Here is a 22538-nt window from a genome sequence, read left to right as displayed (position 1 = left end):
ATTGTGTATATATACCACAATTTCTTGATCCATTCATCTACTGGGTGGCATCTGGGTTGGTTCCATATCTTAGCTATGGTAAATAATGCTGCAATAAACATAGTTGTGCTGGTAAAAAATAAATTAAAAAAAAAAAGAAAGTCTGTGAGACACTCATCTCTAATGAACCACCAAAAAAGCTCAAGTGGTAGAGCACCAATCTTGAGGAAAGAAGTTCAGGAACAGCACCCAGATCCTGAGTTTAAGACCCAGGATTGGCACAAAAAATAAAAATATAAATACATAAATACATAAATAAAACAAAGGGAATATTATCCTGTAGGGTAACACATGCATGTTATCATTAAAACTTAAAAGCACTTAGCCCAGAACATATTATTATAAGTAACGGTTGTTAATACTGAGTTTTAACAAATTATAATCACTAGTAAATATTCTTGTTATATATAACAATATGGCTGGGCTGTGGTGTTAACTTGCCAGTTCCAATTTCAACCAAAGAAAAGGAATATAAAATTCTGGCCCATGAGGAAAACAACTTTAAATATTCCTAATCCAAAAGCAAAAGTGATTGAGAAATGCACTGGTGCAGCAATCATTTCCTTCAGGCAACAATTAGCACACATACGTCTATGGTTGTCATCAAGCTAGCTAAGCAACAGCAAAACAGTATATGCCCTAAAATTAAAGTCACTTTTGTATTTCCTATTACTGTATTGCTATTTCCAACTCCCTAGGTAATAGAGTTTTGTCAAAATTTGGTACAAAGATTATCTGCAATCACTTTAGGAATTACTTAAGAAAATTCTTCCACCAAGGATGCAAGATAGCAGAAGAGGACTGTCACAAAGCTGGTAAGGCACTCTTTATGCATAACTCAAATTTAAAAGTCAGGGGTTTTATCTCTAACTCCACCAATTAGACAAATTATCTCAGGATCTGAATTAAACAACATAGAAACTATTTAAAATAAAAATTGCAATGAAATCACTTAGAAAGCATAAATAAATAGAAGAAATATTCCCAGTATGTTGATGCTCACATACTGAGAAAACAGAACAAGATAGGCTTTGGTACATTTCAGTTATTTCCTTAATAGCACTCCTATATCTTTACCTCCTTTGAAAAAGGTTTTAAGCAGCTCTCATTTGAGAACATACTACTGAATGACACAATACTCCATTCTATTATTATCTGAAAAGATTCCCCAATCTTTATATAAACAATAGCACTAAATTACATGATTTAAAAATGTTAATATTTTTCCCTAAAAATCAGTAAGGTATTCTAATCAGATGGATGCACTACAATTAATCAGTCAAATAAATAAATTAATGGTTTTAATTTAAAAATACACAATACTTGCATCCTAAACCAACAACATGGCCAAGTTTCTCACTAAATACACTGGAATGCTTTCAGTTTTAAATTCAGTACATTTTAACTTATTTATATTTAATAAATTGTTTAGAGCTAGGACTTGCTAAGCAATGACAAGAACAGTACCAGCAATTAGCTTATTCAGTTATTTAGAATGCTGTATATAAGAAATCATTCAAAGCACTTTAAAGTAATTTAACACGTTATAACAACTATATAAAGTAGGTGCCATTATTATCTTCATTTCCAAATGGCACCAGGCAATCTGCTTCCAATGCTCTAAACAACGCTCTGAAAGTGAAACTTTACACTGAATGAATTTTAAGGAACTTAGGGTCAGCTGATAGACAAAAACATTAACAGCAATTATAACACAGAAAGGTAAGCAATAAATTTCATATAAAGTAGTAATTTCTACTGCAAAATCAAGAATCTCAAATTAACCTAGGAAAAATATAGTTTTTAATGGTCTGTCATTTTCTCATTCAATTAACCAGATCTCTAGTATGTTTTTGTTACTTTTGTAGTAAAGAATGATGCCTTCTCATCTGATCTTTTACTTCCCCAAACAATTCCAAATCAAGTTAAAGAAGCAGCATAAATTAGTTTTCACCATATTAGCTAACTCAACCAATAATGGAGACAGAAATATCCCAAAAATATATGATTTGTAAGTACTAAAAAATGGGTAATTGACTCTAACCAAGTGTTGATTCAAAGAGTTTTTTCCTTAATATAACTTACAAAACCTCTTCAATTAGCATATCAAAGCTACCAATCTCCAAAGCTTACTTCTATTCTAACACAATTTAATAACAAGCAATGGTTTACCTTCACCCACTTGTAAATTGCCACCAAGGAACAGCCTCCCCATCTGGGTGGCCAGGTGGTCCTGTTACTTGAATTTCCTTCTTTATTCCCTTTTAACTAAAGACATGCTTATATTACTCTTCCTCACTAAAGCCCCATCCTCAATTCCCAGGTATTTTGGTAATAAAATGTAATAGGGAAGAGAAAGAAGCACAGAACAAAGAAGAAAAATAAACATGAAATTTCTCCTCTTACATTGTGCCATTCATATAGAGTTCACAACTATTTTTCTTGCACCTTTTCAGTGACTCTGCCTATCACTGAAGCCAATGCCTTCTCTCAAGAAATCTGGCCAGAACTGGCATGTATTTTGCCCTCAAAAACACAATTAAGGGTCATAGATACATTTTATTTCATCTATACTATAATGGATGAAGCACATATTTTAATCAAGTAAGCCTCTGTTTGAATATAAGTTGTAAAGATTCTTAGCTCTATGATCTCGTCTTTATTATCACTAAAACAGGCGACTACCTCATAACAAAGTTTAGTACCAGAAACTAACTATAATAAGCAATCAAAAGGCTTCCTTTATATATTTTTCTTTATATAGTTTGACTCTCAGATACAAAAAAAGAAAAACCAACCTCACAATCAGGAATTCCAAACACAGACAAACTTTGTGACCACAAACTATAATAAGAAATACATTTTTCATTGTCAGTATATACACACATAAAATCATACAACACATAACTGAAATTTCACAAAACAATACTATCTTTTACTATATATGCTTCATTCTGATATTTTCTATTCCCTTTTTCTATTAACACTGATGCACTACATTGATTTCATGACCCTTTCATGGCCTAGGACCTGCAATTTGAAACTAAGTCATATTCTGCTCTCCCTGACTTTCTCCTGTTCTCTTCTCCCTAACTCATATATATTAAGTTGTTTTTAGTCTTACCATATACCCTATAGGTGCCCTAGAAGTAGGATACTCCTAAGATGCAAAGCCCAAGAGACAGAAGAGAGATATGAAAGAAGGAAATTCATTCTGACAATATCGGAGAGATACTCTATATCTGGCTCAAGAAGGAATACTAAAATCACTTTCTCTAAAAGACAACACTACTTATGGGGATAAAGTTGTGTAGAGTATTGCTGGAATATAACACAGAAAGTAAAACAGTCTTATGGACTGGACTGGACTGAGACCTTAACTAAGACATACAACAATGATTTTAAAAGAAAAATGTTTCCAAGGTTTCAAGGTCTATTAAATTAATAGTTTTTCTAAATTAAGGTAAGATACCACCTATATAGTACCAAAGAGATTGGCAATTTATGGCTCACAAGTAAAATCTTTATGGCTCACAAGTAAAATCTTGTCTATGATGTTCCTGAAAATGTTTTTTACATTTTTTTTTCTAAACAGAGCAATTATATTTTTTGCTTACATAATGTCTACTAAAGATCCTGGCAATTCTAGATCTTTAGTGGTACTATTTCTTAATCAGTGCTTGGCATTTCTTGGTCAATGAAGCAAAGGAAGATGATAGGAAACCCAGCCCTACCTCTTCTCATATAGGAAATGACACCCATCGCCGCTATTCAAATTCTGTTGATCACTATTAGTTGCACAGCCACAAATATTATTATTATTATTACTATTGTTGTTATTATTACTTTGTCAGTAGTGGGGCTTGAAATCATGGCCTAGGGGCCCGTCCTTAGCTTTTTCACTTAAGGCTATCACTCTACCACTTTGAATCACAGCTCCACTTTCAGTTTTCTGGTAGTTAATTAGAAGTAAGAGTCTCATGGACTTTCCTGATCAGGATGACTTTGAACCACGATCCTTAGATCTCAGCATCCTGAGTAGCTACAAATATAATTTTATTATTAGTAAAGTGTTGTGTGGAGGGGTTGCCATTTCATAAGTCGGAAAATGAGAACATTTCTTAATGGAAAATGTCACCCTTTCCTTCAATTGGTTTTGACATTTTTAAATATTTTTTAAAAGTATATGACAGGTGATTGCTGAGTGGCTCACACTTGTAATTCTAGCTGGTCAGGAAGTTTAGATAATAGATTAAACTTCTAAGCCAGTCCTAGCCGTAAAGTCCATGAGATTTTTTACTCTAACTACCAAAAAGTCAGAAGCAGAGCTGTGGCTTGAGGGGTAAAGTGCTAGCCTTAAGTACAAAAGCTCAGGGACAGAGCCCATGTCCTGAATCAAGCCCCACAATAAATATCTGTGAAAAAAAAAAAAACATATGAAATTCAAGTTCACAGTACATAAATAAAATTTTACTAGAATATAGTAACATTGATTCATTCATGTATTGTCTAGGATTACATTTCTGTGTTAAAACTGGCAGAGTTAAGTAAATACAAGAGACTACTTGGGCTGGGAAGGTGGCTCAGTGGTAGAGTGCTTGCCTTGCATGTATGAGGCCCTGGGTTCGATTCCTCAGCACCACATAAGCAAAAAGAAAAAAGCCAGAAGTGGCACTGTGGTTCAAGTGGTAGAGCGCTAGCCTTGAGGTGAAGAGCTGAAGGACAGCGCCCAGGCCCAGAGTTCAGGCCCCATGACTGGACTCAAAAAAAAAAAAAAAAAGAGAGACTAATTAAAATATTTACTAGGTAGTCCTTTACAAAGCTGTTCATACTCTTGAAAGCATTCATACATAAGTGTTTTTGAAACATCTATTAACTGCCAAACATTGGAAAAACCAGTTATGTCCACTCTCATAAACATCGACGGAAGACACCACAGAGCCAAATGGCAAAAGATATGGTTGGACAATGGTCACGCTTGCCAATGTCTTGAAGGTCACCATAGGAATAAGCATTCCTCTAATAGTTTATATTAAGGTGTTTATGGAATTAACACCTTTATTCATTGACAGCTTAAGAATAAATGTCTACCCATTAAGAATTACAAATTCTGGGGGCTGGGAAAAGGTGGCTCAGTGGTAGAGCGCTTGCCTTGCATGCCTGAGGCCCTGGGTTCAATTCCTCAGCACCACATACGCAAAAAGAAAAAAGCCGGAAGTGGCGCTATGGCTCAAGTGGTAGAGCTAGCCTTGAGCTGAAGAGCTGAGGGACAGCGCTCAGGCCCAGAGTTCAGGCCCCACAACCGGACCCAAAAAAAAAAAAAAAAGAAAAGAATTACAAATTCTGAATTAAATGTCTTGTCATAATTCACAAAACTTTCCCATTGCTCACATTACCTGAAAATCATCACATTGATTACAAATTTGATATAAGAGTTAAAAGGTTTAAAAGTTTCAGGTACAAATGAGTATTTTTGGGCTTGGATGTAGCCTTGAACCTTGTAAGCTGAGCATTATAAACTCTACAGATGAAAAAAAATTCTACAATTATGGAAATTCCCCCATGTTCACATAGTATATATCACACCAGAATAGAGAAAGACCCTCCTCAAAGCTCAAACTTTCTCCCTACAGAATGTTTACTCTTTCTAATATAAGAGCCTATAAACTGATCACTTGTTACTTTCATTGCATTTGAAGATACAGGAAAATCTTGTGGCTGTTGTTGAAAACTATTTGTACCAGCAAACAGTTATATTTATGCTAACATTGGTTCTTATATCTATTAACTATCACTTATTAGTATACTTTATGTTCCAATGTAGAAAATTCAATAATCTATAACAGATTAGGGTCATATACTCTTCTGTATTTGGATTAATTGATTTCCTTTCATACCATGAATACAAGGCTATTAATTATTTTAAAATGTCGCTTAAATCAGGGCTGTTAAATAAACATATTATTAAACTACAATTCTTAATATGAGGATGTTTGGGGCTATAGTAGTAAAAGATCAAAACTATGTTTCACTGGTCTCCAAAAGAGAAACAAAGCCTTCTACAGTCCTCAGATCCTAACCTGTACTTTTATTCCATCCTTCCTAAGTGAGGATCAAAGTATTATTTCTAAGATTATTCTTAACACTCATTCTGATAAAAGTTACTTGAAAAAATAGTACCTGACCCTCTCAACATTCAAAACCTCCTAATTTAATTGGTCCTATTATTTCAAGCCCTTTCAACTAATAAGCAATCTATTTATAGTTGATTAAAAAAAAGTTTACATAGAAGAAAATAAGAAAAAGTTGAAAGATAATGTGTTGTATTTGTATGTTTGTGTATATGTTGTATATGTTTATATGTTTGTGTATATGTTGTATATATTTATATATAATATGTGATAATATTTGTATATAATAAAAGAGGCTTTTTAACTCTTTTGTTCAGTCTCTTAGAAAGATGTTTCATTCTACTTCTGACTATTTGCTAGACAAAGTGCTTTTCTATTACCTTGCCCATCATGAAATATATTTCTTCTCTCTCTTGACTTTTCATTTCTCCTCATATCACTTTAAAACGCTAGTTTGTTTCAAGTTTTAGCCTTGAAAAAATTAGAAAAATTTTATTGATTATTCCTACAATATAAAACTCTACTACCAGTTCTAGAACTGCTTTAATGAAATAACAAAATATCCTCTAATATTTACAGGGTAAAATTATACTTCTTTACAGAAGGTGGCTTACCAAAGATAGCTTAACTTGCTTTCAAAATAAAAGGAATCAAGAGGCAGCCACCATTATATTCTCTTAATTCCACAAAATTTAGAACCTTCTTTATTTTCACTTTTGTGAGTAGTGCAGTAATGCAGCAAATATACTGCTGCTAAACTTGTGCTAAAATAAAGAGCTGATTTCCCTGTTTCAAGTAAGACCTCTAGCAGTAGAACTTAGCAGAACCACCCTCTATCAGTAGAAATTTAAAATCGTCCTAAATAAAAATATTCATGTGAAGTACCTACAGGTAGAGGTTATATGTAGCCTTAAAGTTATCCTTTCAACCTTTAAGATTTTGGTAATCCTAAAAATCCTAAATTCCTAAAAATTAAGATATAAAATATCCAGGCAGTGGTGACTCATGCCAGTAATCCTACCTACTTAAGAGGCTGAGATCTGAGGATCACAGTTCAAAGTCAGTGCAGGAGAAAAGCCAAAAGTGGAGCTATGGCTCAAGAGCATTAGCCTTGAGCACAAAAGCTCAGGGACAGCTCTCAGGCGCCCAAGGTACACCCAGAATGAGTACACACACACAAAAAGGTATACAATATGCTGATCTGTTACTTACCTTCAGACATATCAACAACAGAGTATGTGTTTGAAACAATAAAGAGTTGGTGATCTTATGAAAAATAAGCATTTGAAACACTTTCAGAGAAGAATGTTTATAAAATCTAAAATATAAATTAGCAAATGCACAAAAATTAAACACAGAAACATCACAAAAACTCAATAACCTCTATCCAAGGTTTTACTATCTCTTTTCTATTTTTTATTTGTTTGTACATAGTGTGTTTAAAATACTTGTGTGGCCAGATGGTGGCAGCTCACACTTATAATCCTAGCTACTGAACAGGCTGAGATCTGAGGACCAAGGTTCCAAGCCAGCCCTGACACAAAAGTCCCTGAGGCTCTTATCTCCAATTAATCAGCAAAAAGCTGGAAGTAGAGGTATAGCTCATGTTATAGAATACCAATCTTAAGCAAAAAAGACAAGTGAGTGTCTGGCCCTGTGTTCAAACCCCAAAACTGGCAAACACAAAAAATAAATCAATCAACAAATAAACAATAAAATACTTGGATGCGTAAGAAATCTACCTGTGTGTGTGTTTAGATAACAAAAAAAAATAGTAGAGAATTGGCTAAGTGTTAGCAAGCTTTAGAACACCATCAAATTGTTCAAAACTAGAAGGAGTTTTGAATAATCTCTAGCTGTACTTTAATAAAACAGGCTAACATTGTTTAGATAGCTGCCTAAAGCCATCCTAACACATATAAACTAGACCTAGTTCCTCCTTAAAACTGTTACAGCTGCCCTTTGTATTTTATTCTAACTCCTCCTTCTGTAGATCAAAGTCCTGTATGATCTTGTCCCTATCGCTGAGATCCCACTCCTACATTCGGTTCTTCTAGCAATCAGTTAAATATTGATTAAGCTTCTACTTTCAGGCTAGAAACTACTGTGTCCTAGAGTATTATAATGAACAAGCCACAGACTCCAGGGTGCACACTCTAGTAGTGGAAAAGACAAATAATAGTAGTTAGATAAATAAGGTCTATAACGAGAGACTGACATATGATGCAAAGTGGCAGTTGGTTTCTGTGGCAGCACATGTGACAATGTATAATTATTATTTGATATTTGATGCATCTGACCACTATGACATAATCATGTCTACTTTGTTCTTTGCTACATCCTAAGTGCTTAGCACAATGTCCAGTGTTTAGCCTAACATTTATCTGTTAAGTGAACACCTATTTTATTCTCTTTAATTTGGTGATGTGTAAAGTAAGGCCTTAATGGTTGTTAAAGATGAAAGTGGTAGGAAGAAATTACAAACTGGAACAGCAACTTCTTAAGTTTTAATCCAAAATACAGTATATCATACTCAAATGGTTGTTTTTTAAAGGTCAACTAATTGTGTTCTTAAACCTTGAGTAGATAACCACAAAAATATACTTAGGAATCTCAAAACTTTGCTTCTAAACTTTTAAAACATGTAATATTTAAATGAAGATGTTTAAGAAAAATATTTTAAGTTCCATCAAATAGAGATGATGATTTAATACAATGTGTCTTTTTACATATGCTAGAATGAAACCTTAACTTTTTGTAAAGAACTATATACCTCATGTCCTATTTCCTGGCAGGTACCAGACACTCTATACTGGTATAATTTTTTGGCTATATCAGTTATAGATACTATGTCACAATATCTAGAAATATGCTTGAAAACTTCAAAATATCTCTTCAAAACTAAATGTTTGTTTTGCCAGTACAGGGGTTTGGACTCAGTGTCTCTCTTGCTTGGCTTTTTCACTCACAGCTGGCACTCTACCGCTGGCACTCTACTACTTGAGCCACCCTTACAGCTGCTGGCTAAAGGAAAGTCTTTCTTCTCTGCTTGGGCTGGCTTTGAATAGAGATCCTCAGACCTCAGCCTCCTAAGTAGCTAGGATTGCAGTTATAAGCCACCAGCACAAAGCAAAATCTGTATTTTAAAATTTTACATACCATGTTTTTTAAACTTAAAAGGAAGATTGAGTATATATAGATAGATAGATAGATATAGATATGAGAGCTAACCTGAAGCAGCTACTGTGTTGTGTAGCATATTATTTTGTTTCATATATCTTGGTTTAAAAAATTAGCCTCAGAGTTTTAGAAACTTATTAAGATCTCATAATTTGTCATGCCCTTTCCTTTTGAATCAGTGCCTTGAAACAAGCTTGATTTATCACAGTCAGTCATAAAGATGTGAACAAGAGATCTGGTCTCATTTCTACTAAATATAAATTTTAAAGTCAGTGATTATAACTAGGGAAAAATCTTCCTTCCAAGCTTAGAAATAGGCTTGTTTTTGTTATAATATGCAAAGACATGATTACTTTAAGAAAGCTTTTAATCTAGTAACTATCTTCTTGCTTTACATTTTCTTGCTTCAGCAAAATTATAGAATAAAGTGATTCCAAGTATGACTACACACAATCAGACCAAAAAAAAAAAAAGAACAAAAAAACACAACACACACACACACACACACACACACACACACACACACACACACACACCCTGCTTCTATCTAGTTGCAAAAGAACGGATATTGAAGTGGGGTACCAGTGGCTCACACTTATAATCCTAGCTACTCAGGAGGTTGAGATCTGAGGATTGTAGCTTGAAGCCCAGGCAGGAAAGTCAGTGAGACTTTTATTTCTAATAAACTACAACCCCCCCACCCCCCCGCAAAACACACACACACACACACACACACACACACACACACACCAGAAGTGGAGCTCTGGCTCAAGTGGTAAAGTGCTATCCCTGAGTGAAACAACATGAACAGTGCCCAGACTCAGAGTTCAAGCCCTAGGAAAGAATGGAGATTGAAAGGTTCAGGCTTCAGGCATGAGGTCTGAAAAGTTTCTAAATCTATTTCTACATAATAGTATAGTTTCTTTAAAGAAAAATGCCTCACCTAAATTTAAAAGAATATAGTCTACATGACCAAATGACCAAATGTATTAGAATTTATTATTTAAGCACAAACAATATATTGAGCAATTAATATTCAGAATTATTTAACTGGATATCACACTGGAGACATATATCACATAATATCTGCCCCTGTTAGAGACTATCACATGTACTCATAGTCTCATAATTTTATGGACTCTCATTTTTCCACATCTATGTGTATATTTTCATTCTCATTTAACATCTATATCCATATCAGCACTTAACTATGCACGTAATTTCTATTTCCTTCTAACTTGCTATTTCTTTACCCATTTTATTTAGTAGTGCTACCATCTGCCTTAATCCTCAAATTGTTTTCTGCCCTATATTCTACATATATTTCTCTGAACCCTACAAGTGGAACTGTATCATCTACTACTTGTTTTCAGTTTTCATTACTTTCATCTGAATTTACTTCAACTGAGACTATACTACCTTCTATAAACATCTCTTCATTACAAACCTTCCCTCAAGTTAGGTAAAACTCCTACATCCTACCTTGCCTTCTTATCTTGGTCAAGTTCACTCTCAAATGCCGTATTTATCCTTTTGTCCTTTTTTTCCCCTCATGTGAAGATGATTATCCTGTTAACCTCCACTAAGACATTTTTGTCCCAGTGTCAGGAGCTATATACTCTATAAGTCCTAAATGAAAAACTCAGAACTCCCCAAAATAACAATCTAATTTTATTTCAGAATCTTCTGTGAGCTTAATTTATCCAAATAGCCTGAAAGAGAAGAGTGCTAACAAGGCAAGTCCAAGTTCTCCCTTGGAATCAGTTTTCTCTACATTTTCTTCCCTGGGCACATATTCTCTCTTGTATGTTATTTTTTAGTGCATGGTTCATTCAATGTATATATATTTTCATGGTACCTGTTTATATTTCACCCTTCACAGAGTGCAGGATAGAAAAGATAAAGCATTGTTGAACTAGGTTGGTGTTTTTAAAAGTTTATAATCTACTAGTTGGTCACTGAATCAATTAATGGATATAATGAACATTGTTAAGATAAAATTGAATAAAAGACAAATGGCATACACAATAAGAGTAAACCATTGAAGAAACACTGTTTTGATACAAACACACACACACACACACACACACACACACACACACACACACACAGAACATGGGAATTAAGTCATAATGCAATGCATATTTTTTATTGTTGGTTATGATAAAAATTTATGAATGTCACTTAGCCTGAAACATATAAGAATCCTTTCTAAATGTTTACAATCTGAATTACATTGAAGATTTAGTTTAAATGCAAACTACATTAAAACATTTAGTTGAAATACTTTAGAGATAAAACATCTATTAAAATAAACTATTACTTAGCTATTCAGGAGGCTGAGATCTGAGGATCACAGTTCAAAGCCAGTCTGGGCAAGAAAATCTGTGACAGGCTCTTATCTCCAATAAACCACCAGAAAACTGGAATTGGTGCTGTGGCTCAAGTGGTAGAGAGCCAGTCTTGAGCTTAAGAGCTCAGGGACAGTGCCCAGGCCCAAAGTTCAAGCCCCACAACTGACAAAAATTTTTAAAAAATTAAAAAATTAAAGATATCAAAACACCACCAAAATATTTTTTCTTAAGTGTTAGTACTGAAATGAAAATTACAGACAAAGGCTTTAGAGTAAGAAAAAATTCAGAGATCATCTAATCCAAATATATATCACTTATTAACATTATAAAAAATATCTGGTCCACAGAAATGAAATAATTTCATTTTATCCAATTAATATGCATTTACTAAGCATCTACTGTATGCCAGCTTCTAGGAAAAGATCTGTAGACATAAAAGGAAGGTGCCTTCAAAGATTGGGAACATGAAAGAAACATCTCTTCTAATTTAAGGTGGAAATAGACAAGGAAAATATTTATAGCAACTACTGAAATCAATATTATTTGCCAAGTGTTAGGTTACAAGAAAACAACTAACTCAATATGGGTCAGGTGGCAGAGATGATACTTCTTAGTCTTAAAAAAAAGAGAAGTTACCCAGGTAAAGAAGGAAGAAACAAAATATACAAAGACACCATATTCATATACCATAAAATGTAACACATTCAGGAAAGTACGGTTTGAGTTTGTATGACTAGAATACAGAAATCATTCTGATAAGGAACAGTGGCAAAATACCTAGCATTTATATTTCTCTTAATCTTCAACCCATCTCTAAGGGTAGGCACTATTAATGTACCCATTTTGTAGAAGAGAAAACAGAGGCACGTGAGGATTAAATGAGTTCAATGAAGTTTAAGTTGTGAAGCTAAGATGTAAATCAACAAAGCCTAACTGAAGCAGATAGTCAATACCAAGAAAATAGGCAAGAACCAAATGATGAAGAACCACTCTAAGACATTAGATGGTAAGCTAAAGGTAATTCACAGTCAGTAAAACATTTTAAGCAAGAGTAACATTCAGATTTCTTTTCTGGCAGCTAAGAGGATGGATTGAAAGGATAAGGAAGTAGTGAGAACTAGTTTTACAATAATCCAGGTAAGAAAAAAATAACAGATGAGCTGGACAGGTCAATATTGGCACTAGAACTCACGAATCTACGAATCACCATGGTCACATTCTTGTTTCATTATCTCTAAGAACCTCCCATTTTTCCTCCTAAGCCCACCATTCTAACAGCTGATTAAATGCAACCTCAAAGACAACAACCTAATTCCTTTAAGTCCTTTTATTAAACAAAACCTAATCACTACATGCACTGAGTACATGATAGTGACTAACAGAAATCTAGTCAAAAGACAGTGGAAAAGTCAATTGCTACTTACAGCACTTGTCTTATATTTTTCCTCTATACTTTATTCCTGGAACTTTCATGTTCAATAGTCAATTTGAAATCAATATTCTGTCTAGACATAACTGTTACAACCTAATAGAATAAAATATATGCAAAGGAAGACTAATGTGGGCCCATAGTACCAGTAAATATGTTCTCAGGTGGTCAAAGTTTGGTTTCAACAGAGATGATGAATGAATAATAATATGAGGCACAGACTTTTGAAAAGCATTAAAGAGTTAAGGAAAACCCTGAATACATAAAAAAAGAAAAGTTCAATAGAAGTTCACTGATTTCCAAAGAACACTACTCCCTCCCCCCTACCCCAAATGTTTATGTTTGGTAGTCTAGAAACCAGCAAGCAAAACAACAGTAGAAAAAGATAGTGTGCTCAGATTCCACTTTCAGTCTTTTTTCACTTAAACCTTGAGTAAATCTTCTTAAGGTACCTTTGATGTTTACCAATAAACTGGGTCCCACAATCAAGTCATTCTACAGTAAAGCATAAAAAGAAGGAAGGAGTAAACAAAGGAGAAAAAAAATGAAAAAGGTCTATAATGAAAGAAAACAGAAGAAACAATGAGTTTGACAACATAAAGAGTAATGGTGTGCCAGGCACTGATGGCTTACACCTATAATCCTAGCCAAGGATGATGGTTCAAACCCAGCATGGACAAGAAAGTCTATTGTGATACTCTTATCTCTAATTAACCACCAAAAGCCAGAAGTGGAGCTGTGGGTCAAGTGGTAAAGTACTAGCTTTGAACAAAAAAGCTCAGGGACAGTGCCAGGCCTTGAGTTCAAGCCAGCCACACAACCAGCACCAAAACAAAACCAAACCAAAAACAGAATGATGATATATCAATGATCCCAATATCAAATGCAATGATCTGGAATCATTTGATATTTGTTATTAAATGCTGTCAACCTTACCTAACTAGAACCTGAGGTAACACTAGGAAAGACAAGTGTCAATATAAGCAAGCATGAAAGAATAAATTCATCCGCTGATTTATAAAAAAAAACAAAGATGAGGAAAAAAAGAGTACTTATAAGAATAAAAATGCAATAAAGTAGTCTTAAAATAGACATAGAACTCAAACAGTTTTGAGATTATTGGGATTTCATTTGGTGAGTTTTGCTACATTCTTAAAAACAATGAGTTTACTCACTGATTATTTCAAAATAAAGAGTTTAAAACCAGGGAAAGGAAGGGATAGGAGAAAAAAAATGGAGAGGGTAACAATGTTCAACAAGAAAGGTACTCATTACCACACTCATGTAACTGTAATCCCTCTGTACAGCACCTTTACAATAAAATAAAAAATTTTAAAAAAGAGGTTAAAACAGGGTTTATCAATCTCAACAGTATTGACATGTTGAGCCAGATACTACTTTTATGTGGAAAGCTGTCCTGCGTACTGCAGAATAGTTATCACCTTATCAGATGTCAGTAGCAATTTCCTTGCCCTCTCTCTCCAAGTTGGGACTAACAAAAGATGTCTCCAAATGTCCCCTGAAAAGTAATGGCAAAAATCACCCTAGCTTGTGAACTACTGGGTTGGATCATAAACAGAAGAAATTTTAAAAATAAAGTGGGGGAGGGGAGGTTGTTTTGTTTTTCTCTGGTATGCACATTTCAACATATTACATTTGGATTTGATCACAGGCATTTAAGAGACTTTGCCTTTTAGAAAACAAAGCAATTAATATCTATCACTTGTTAGCCAAAGTTCAGGAGTCCCAGAAGATTCTTTGCACTCCCAACTCTCCCTCCACTACCAACACATACACACACACACACACACACACACACACACACACACACACACACACACACACACACACACACACACACACACACACACACACACACAGAGTATTGTCTAAATTAAAGAAAAAGTAACACAGTTACTATATCTCCACTTCTTCTTTCAACAATATAGTAACCACACAAGGACTTTTCACCTACTTCAGTACAATTCAAATACCACAATAGATGCATCACTCAAGCAGGCTAAAACTTAATAGTAGGAGCAAGTATTAAATTCATACTATTTTAACAAATTGTGAGAAAAAATACAAATTAACTATGTTTAAAAAAAATAATTGAGAAGCAGAACTATGTTTTGAAACAGAATCTGAGAAGGGATAAAAGAATTTTAAAAAATTCAAAATCAAAAGGAATCTGAAGGTATTCCAGGATGACAGCAAAACTGAAACCTTTTCCCCTAGAATGAGCTCCAGGAGCAAATTATATACTGACTATATCTGACAGGAATAGTATGTATAACTGGTCTCCGGAATATATAGCATGGGATGGAAACTGGAATCCAAGTCCACAATATACTAAAGGAAACAGTAAACATCCATCCTGTACATCCACAATAAAACTCTTCCTTTCTGTTTCCAATTTAATATTTTAAAAGTCAAATATTCACAAACTTATAAAAAAAATCTGATAACTTGCTAAATGTCTTAAATTCTCATTCTAAAAAAAAAATCCATCCTTATGCTTCTACTGTCAAATTACATATTACAAGAAAAATCAATTAATAGGAGGAGTACATTAATCCATTTTTAGAGTGCATTTGATCCATAACAAAGCCCTTTTTAAAATCAGACATTTTAAATACTAAAAACCTTCATGCACAAATATAGAATAAGGCTTTTACAATTATTTCAATTATTTTCAGTAGAATCATACATTTTTGTTAAATAAGGAATGATCATTAAAAAAAAACTATGCAATAATACTTAATTTTCACTTAGTTTAAATGGACTAACTCTATATGATATGTAACAACAAAATTTCAAATTTTCGCTATTAACCTCCTGGCCCAATGAAAATAATCCTCAAGAAAGTAATGTTCAATTCTTTTTACACCCAAGACAAGCAGAGGAAGTTGTAAGATATGTATTGACAGCCTGCTTCTTCAGAAGTAATACCTTCAAACTGTTCAGGAATAATCTCCTTCACCAATTAATGTGACACAAGTAGGTTGAGGAGGCAATAATGGCCAGAATCTCTTGGTCTATGGCCATGATGCCCCTCCTCCTCAAGGACAGAACAGAAAAGAAATTTGTACAGGACTAGTGCAACAGCCAGAACATACAGGGACAGAGGAGAAAGAGTACTACAGGAAAGATTAGAAACTACATGGTTAAGTAATTCCACCAAACCAAGATGTTTAATGTTATTAAGGCCTTCATTCATTTCAGACACACCATTGTTTAGCTTCTTCTCCAAACGTGCATAAAAAGAACTGTCAGCAAGCCTTAAGCATGTTCCTTCTTCCATTTATACAGACATGATTCTTTTGGTTAATCTCTGGCAATGATCGCCATTTCACAACACATTCAGCCCACCCGGAACTGATCAATACCACTACAGACATAAGACTAGACTTTATCCATTTATTAACCACAAGGAAATGTACCATTCAGCAAAATTCTATACATTACCAAAGATTCTATTAAAAGGTGGGGGGATGGGCAAGCTGGACACACACACACACACACACACACACACACACATACACACACACCAGAGGTACACAAAGAAAAGACTACCACCCTCTAATTTCCCTGTGGCAAATGAGATAAAGACATGGAACCTGTCCATTTGTTTTCGCCTCTATAATTCTATATCACAACCTAGTAGCTAGATATTGGATATTTAAAATAAACACACCTATTGTGATTTCTAAACTGTTTCTTCTATCAGATCAACTCTCCAATTACGTACATTTGCCCACCGTTCAGCTAGATGTAGGCATTTACAGAATTTCAAATACAAAGGACTAGTTTTTCCAACCACTGGTTGCAACCATAGAACGTCCTCACAAAAATCAAAATTTTAAACATAAAATGGCCAGACCTTGGGTTAAAATATGGCTCATAAGAATATCAAATTCCAACCTTGGGTTAAAATATGGCTCATAAGAATATCAAATTTAACAGTAAGAACAGTTTCACTTGGGCTGTTCTAAACTGAAAACAATGCTTCAATACAAAGCCTATGAAATAAGTATTCCGTAGGTAAGCAAAATCTATGCCTGAAAAGAGCACATAAATGGTGGTTGAAAGCCAGCACAGAACCGACCCACAGTGACATACCTCTTCTGCACTGGGTTATAGTTAATACTCCAACAACACCTACAACTATTTTTAACATTGCCGGACAATGAAGTTGAAAAAAAGGGGGGGGGGGGGGGAGGAGGAGGGACCCAGATTAAATTGCTGATAGGATGCATTGTTTCTCACGGTCAAAATTAAGTAGCAACTAACTTGATCGGCTGCCGAGATATTCACCAGGGAAGCACTAATTAGAAGGCGACCAAAACCCGCCCTTGTTTTTGAAGGAGCTGAGAGCTCCCTGACATTTCGGAACACTCCTTTTTTTGGGTCTCAACCTTTGCATAAATTGTCACTTGTGGTATTTGCGGCTCCGCCGCAACCCCACCGGCGCTGTCATCGAGTTGTGAGGGCCACAAACCATGACTTTCTCACTTCCACAACAACACAGCGCTCACTCACGCTCAGTTCGTCAACCTAACTCAAAACAAGAAAGAGAAAAAAAAATTCATGGAGGCTTCCAGATCACCATCGAAAACTGGGGGGGGGGGGGGGGGGGGGTCGATGGAGGGGAGGGAGGGAGGGGAGCGGTGGGTAGCAGCAGCAGCAGCAGCAGCAGAGGGGCTGCTCCGGGCGCGCGGACACCTCCCCGGGCCGCCCGGGAGCTCGCCCCGCCGCGCCGACCACCCCTCCGCCGCAGCCCCGCCGCGCCGCCGCGCTCCCGGCACCTACCTGAAGAACAAGAGATAAGAAAGACGGCAAACGCCAACTTTGCAGCAGCTCCCATTTTCCCGAGGCGCCGGGGAAAGCCGTAGGAAGTTCTCGCTAGATATCCAGTTCCCTAGGTCTTCCTTGGAAACAAACCTCCTGGTGTAAAATCAACCGTCATAAAACATATTCGGAAGCCCCGAGGGGGGGAAAAAGGAAAAAAATTAAAAAAAAAAAACAAAACAAAACGTTCGCGGGTTTAAAGAGGGGGGAAAAAAAACCACAACAATAAAAAGGTACCACGGAGGAAACCCGCCACACACACGCACCACACACGGAACCGAACAACGAAAGCCAACAACAACAAAAGCGGGTTTAAATCACTGTCAGAAGCACTGTCAGCTCCGCTCGCCTCCCGGTTCTCCGGGAACAAAACGCCTGGCCGAGGCGACCCCGAGGCGGCGGCGGCGGCGTCCGCTGCCGCCCGGACAGTCCGGGAACCGAGCTGGGTCCGACGTCCGGACCGACCTTCAACCCGGACGCCCAAAGTCCGCGGACCACTGGCAACCGAGCTCGCGACGGCGGCGGCCGAAGCGGCAGTGGCGCGGGGAAAAGGGCGGCGGGCGGCAGCGGCGATGGCAACTGCAGGCGGCGGCCAAGTTCTGGTCCAGGCTCTGGCTCCAGCTCCGGGGCTCCGGGCTCGGCCGCGTTTTCGGTCTCCTGGCCTCCGCCGGCCCCGCCCCCTTCACTTCCGGTTCCGGCCCGAAACTGGAAGCCAGGCACAGCGGAGGAACGCTCGGCGGCGACGGCGGTGGCGGTGGCGGTGGCGGCGGCGGCGGCAGTGGCGGCGGCGGCCTGGCGCAGCGCGCGTGCCGGGCCCGGAGCGCGAGGAGATAGTCGGGGTAGCGAGGCAGGAGCGGGGGAGGGGCAAGAGAGAGGGCGGGGCCGACAGGAGGCTGAAGAGGCGGGGCGGACGGTGGCTCGATACCGCGAGGCCTGGGCGTCCGGCCTGCTGGGGCGGGAGATCCCGCGACAAAGGGGCGCGGGCGCCTCAAAGTCCCTGCGCCGAGGCCGGGCTGTGAGTGGGCGGCTGAGTCGACTGGAGACCCGGTGCGCCTGGCGTCCGGCTCGCGCCCTCTTCCACCGCCTTTCTAGAGTGGCCGCCCAAATGGTCAGGGGGAACCTCAGGAGAAACAGGACCCCGCGGGGTGGCGGGAGTCCAGTGACCCCCACCCCACCAGGGGCGTCTGCGGCGCCTGGTCTTCCTCGGGAGCGGGGGGGAGCCTAGTCGGCTCTTAGACTGGGCGCCGGGTGGGTGGCGCGGCGCGGGGCGGGGCGGGGAGTGGGGCGGGGGCGGGGGGGGGGAGAGGAGCCGCGCCCGCCGGGCTGCCCAGTCGAGCTCGGTGCACGCGAACCGGCATAGGCGCCCCAGCCCTGGGGATGCCTCCTCCCGCCTCACTGGGGCTTCTGCCTAAGCGTTTTTGTCTTTCTGCTAAAATAAATAAATAACTCATCATCATCAACTACAAATTCACAAGGGAAGGAAAGGCCTTCCTGCCTTTCGGGTTTGGTTTTCTTCACTCCAATTATGATGTGCAATTTGAATCCTTCTCCACCATACCTTTTTTTTTTTTAACACAAAGCATTGTTTAGAAAGCTGCTCTGCACGTAATAGGTTCGCAAATATTTACTTAAGCTTGGAAGGGAAAAACCCTGCAGATTTCGATCCATGTATTTGGTGGCCACAGACACATGAGTTATCCTTTCAAAATTTATCATTTGGGGGGGGGGGCTGTTTTTACCCCCCCCCCCCCTTAATCCGTGTTGATTGCTTACAAGGTGCTGTGTGCTAGGCGCTGAATGGGATCCAAAATGTAAAAATAGGATCTCTACCTCAAGAAGCTCAGGATATCTGCTATATTTGAAATTGGCTACGGAATACAAACTAAAGGCTATTCAAAGTCACTAGCTCTGTCGTTTACCACACTTCGGTGAGCTCAAGGAAGCTGGTCTTTTCCCCTATTTTATCGCAGCATCCAGAAGTGTCTAGCATATAATTGTTTGGTAAATAATTGCAGAAATTACTAAAGGATGGCTGTCTTTTTTCTTAAATGCAATGGGGTTATAGACACTTTACTTTTTTTGATGTTTTCTTAAGAAAAATGAAGCAAATACGTGCTAATTCGTGTTGTCCTGAAAGAGTTTCAGATTCCCACATTTTTCCATAAAGTCAAGCCTCCTCCCTTGTACTTAAGTGTTTTCTTTTTCTCTTCCCCTAAATTACTCTGTATTTCTGTCTATTAAATTCATCCTGTAATTATCTACAACTTGTCAGGGTTATTAATAATCATTGTGGCTCTTTTAAACTCTCTCCAAGATTTCTAGTTCTCAAGTTGTGCTCAGAATATGACCAGTATTGTGCAACAAAGTCCCAACTTGGTCTTCCAGATGTCTGAGTGATCTTATATAGTTTATGAGAACATGTATAAACCTTCCATTCTCTGAATTAAAAGACATAACAGACTCCGGAATAGGAAAGGGTATTTTCATTTAGAATCACTTTCAGCCTAGGAATTTGGTGTCAGTTATAACCTGAATTAGGCCCCATGTTGTCTTATCACTCTACTTCAATATTTCTTGCATTGTGAAACCACAGCATGTGGAATAACTGGAATAACAAGTAGAGAACTGAAACTGGAAAATACAGTTCTTATCTTACCACCTAAACTTGCCAATATAAGAGAACATGAAAATTATTTTTATGTAGTATTAAAGATCAACAAGTCAAAGTCTTAGCTAGAATATTAACAGAATCAAACATTTTGAAGTTGTTAGCATCCAGTAACAGTAGCTATCTATTTCTAAATCTGTGTTTATCTCACCCTCTGAATTAAAATAATAAAAATACAAAACAAAGCAAAAAGAACCAAAGACAATTTGTGACTAATTCTCACTGGAGTTCCAAAACTTGAAAAGAAGATGGAGGTAGCAACAGCTAATCATACTGTTTCTAGAATCTGTTTTAGTTTGGTTTGATTTTGCATTTTAAGATGAGGTCTGGTTAAGTAGTCAGGTTATCCTCAAACTTTCAATTTTCCCGCCTCATCATCCCAAGTGGCTAGAATTAAAGGCACAACCAAGGTAGCTAGCTTTAGAATTACCTTTTTTATACAGGTCCTTTTAGTGGAAACATTCCAGTCTGGCTTTGGGAAGGAAAGTAAAAGGGGGGTGGGGGGGCAGGTAATGAAAGAAATTGTAGTGTGCCAGAATATTTGACATTATGAGGTAAATAGCTCTAGCTAAGGTAAATAGCTCTAGCTAAGGTCAATCACTCAAACTCAGGATCTAGTGTGGTGGCTGGTTCAGTGCTAGAATTTCAAGTCTAAAGACCTACCAAGAAATTCATGTGAATAACAAATTATTTACAGTAGGAAGATTCTTGAGAAGCCAGTTTAATCTAGTGCTTCCAAAATAGAAAATGGCCCTTTTTTTCAGTGCTGGTCCTGGGACAAGCTCAGGGCTTGGGCACTGTCCCTGAGCTATTTTGCTCAAGGGACCCCAGCTCTACTGGCTGTACTTCCAGTTTTTTGGAGGGGTTTTGGTAGTTAATTGAAGAGTCTCATAGACTTTACAGCACAGAGTAGCTTTGAACTGTGATCCTTAGATCTCAGCTTCTTGAGTGGCTAAGATTAGTGAGCCACTAGCGCAGAGCTAAAATGACTAGTTATGTTAGAAAAATACATAGCCCAAAATATACACAAAGTTTACATTTTCAACTGTGAAGTAGGTCTGGAGTTAAACTGGACTAAAATTGAAATTGCCTTTGATGTTGTGTGGGATCTCATATTTGAAGAAATTTTCCTTAAGGCATTCACTTGCTTTTGGAGACACCCAACTGTCATGTCGAATTTCATCATGTTCAGATAATTGAAAACCTTTTAGGTAGGATGTTAAGTTACCTCTCAATGAAGGTCTTAAAAGTCTTTCTTTTTTTTCCTTTCTATTATAAAATTTTATACTAATGTCAGAAAACATGAGCACTCCTGAAGTGCACAAATAACAAATTTGATTTTTGTTTTGTGTTTTTGTTGTGGTGGTCCTGGGGCTTGAACTGAGGGGCTGGGCACTGTTCCTAGTCTTCTTTTGCTCAAGGCTAATAGCATTCTACCATTTGAGCTACAGCAACATACCTTTTTCTGAGTAGTTTTTTTCTAGATGAGAGTTTCACAGACTTTTCTGCCCAGGCTGGCTTCAAACCACAATCCTCAGTTTTCAGCCTCATGAGTAGCTAGGGTTACAGACTTAGGCTGGATTATTTGTTTTGTTTTGTGGACAGAATCTCAGGCTATGTAAGAGAACTTGTGATCCTCCTTTCTTTCTAATGTATTAGAGTTATAGGCATGCATCACAAACAAAATTTTAACATACCTATGCACTAAGGTATAACAAATGAATATATTTATAAAAAAAGGAATTATCAACATATCTGTGGCCAAGATGGATAGAAAACTTCCCACATCCAAGCTCTGGTTGCTGTTGAGACAAAGGAATGAACAAAACACATTTCTGAGAAGGAGGAGGATGTTGGAATGGATGAGAATAAAAGCAAGGCAAAAT

The 22538-nt window shown here is 37.4% G+C and overlaps 1 protein-coding gene across 1 annotated transcript in view; it reads right to left on the bottom strand.

The window, feature by feature from the left end:
* Window positions 1–18701, bottom strand: part of Acvr2a (activin A receptor type 2A) — a 92091-nt gene extending 73390 nt beyond the window's left edge. Inside the window, exon 1 of the mRNA XM_042683488.1 lies at window positions 17946–18701. Within this exon, the coding sequence (XP_042539422.1) occupies window positions 17946–18000 (55 nt within the window). The 5' untranslated portion in view covers window positions 18001–18701. The remainder of the gene's footprint in view (window positions 1–17945) is intronic.
* Window positions 18702–22538: the final 3837 nt, after the last annotated feature.

This window comes from Dipodomys spectabilis, unplaced genomic scaffold, assembly GCF_019054845.1.
Source record: "Dipodomys spectabilis isolate Male_0828 unplaced genomic scaffold, ASM1905484v1 ptg000081l, whole genome shotgun sequence".
NCBI lineage: Eukaryota > Metazoa > Chordata > Mammalia > Rodentia > Heteromyidae > Dipodomys > Dipodomys spectabilis.
This window is presented reverse-complemented; position numbering and strand designations above follow the sequence as displayed.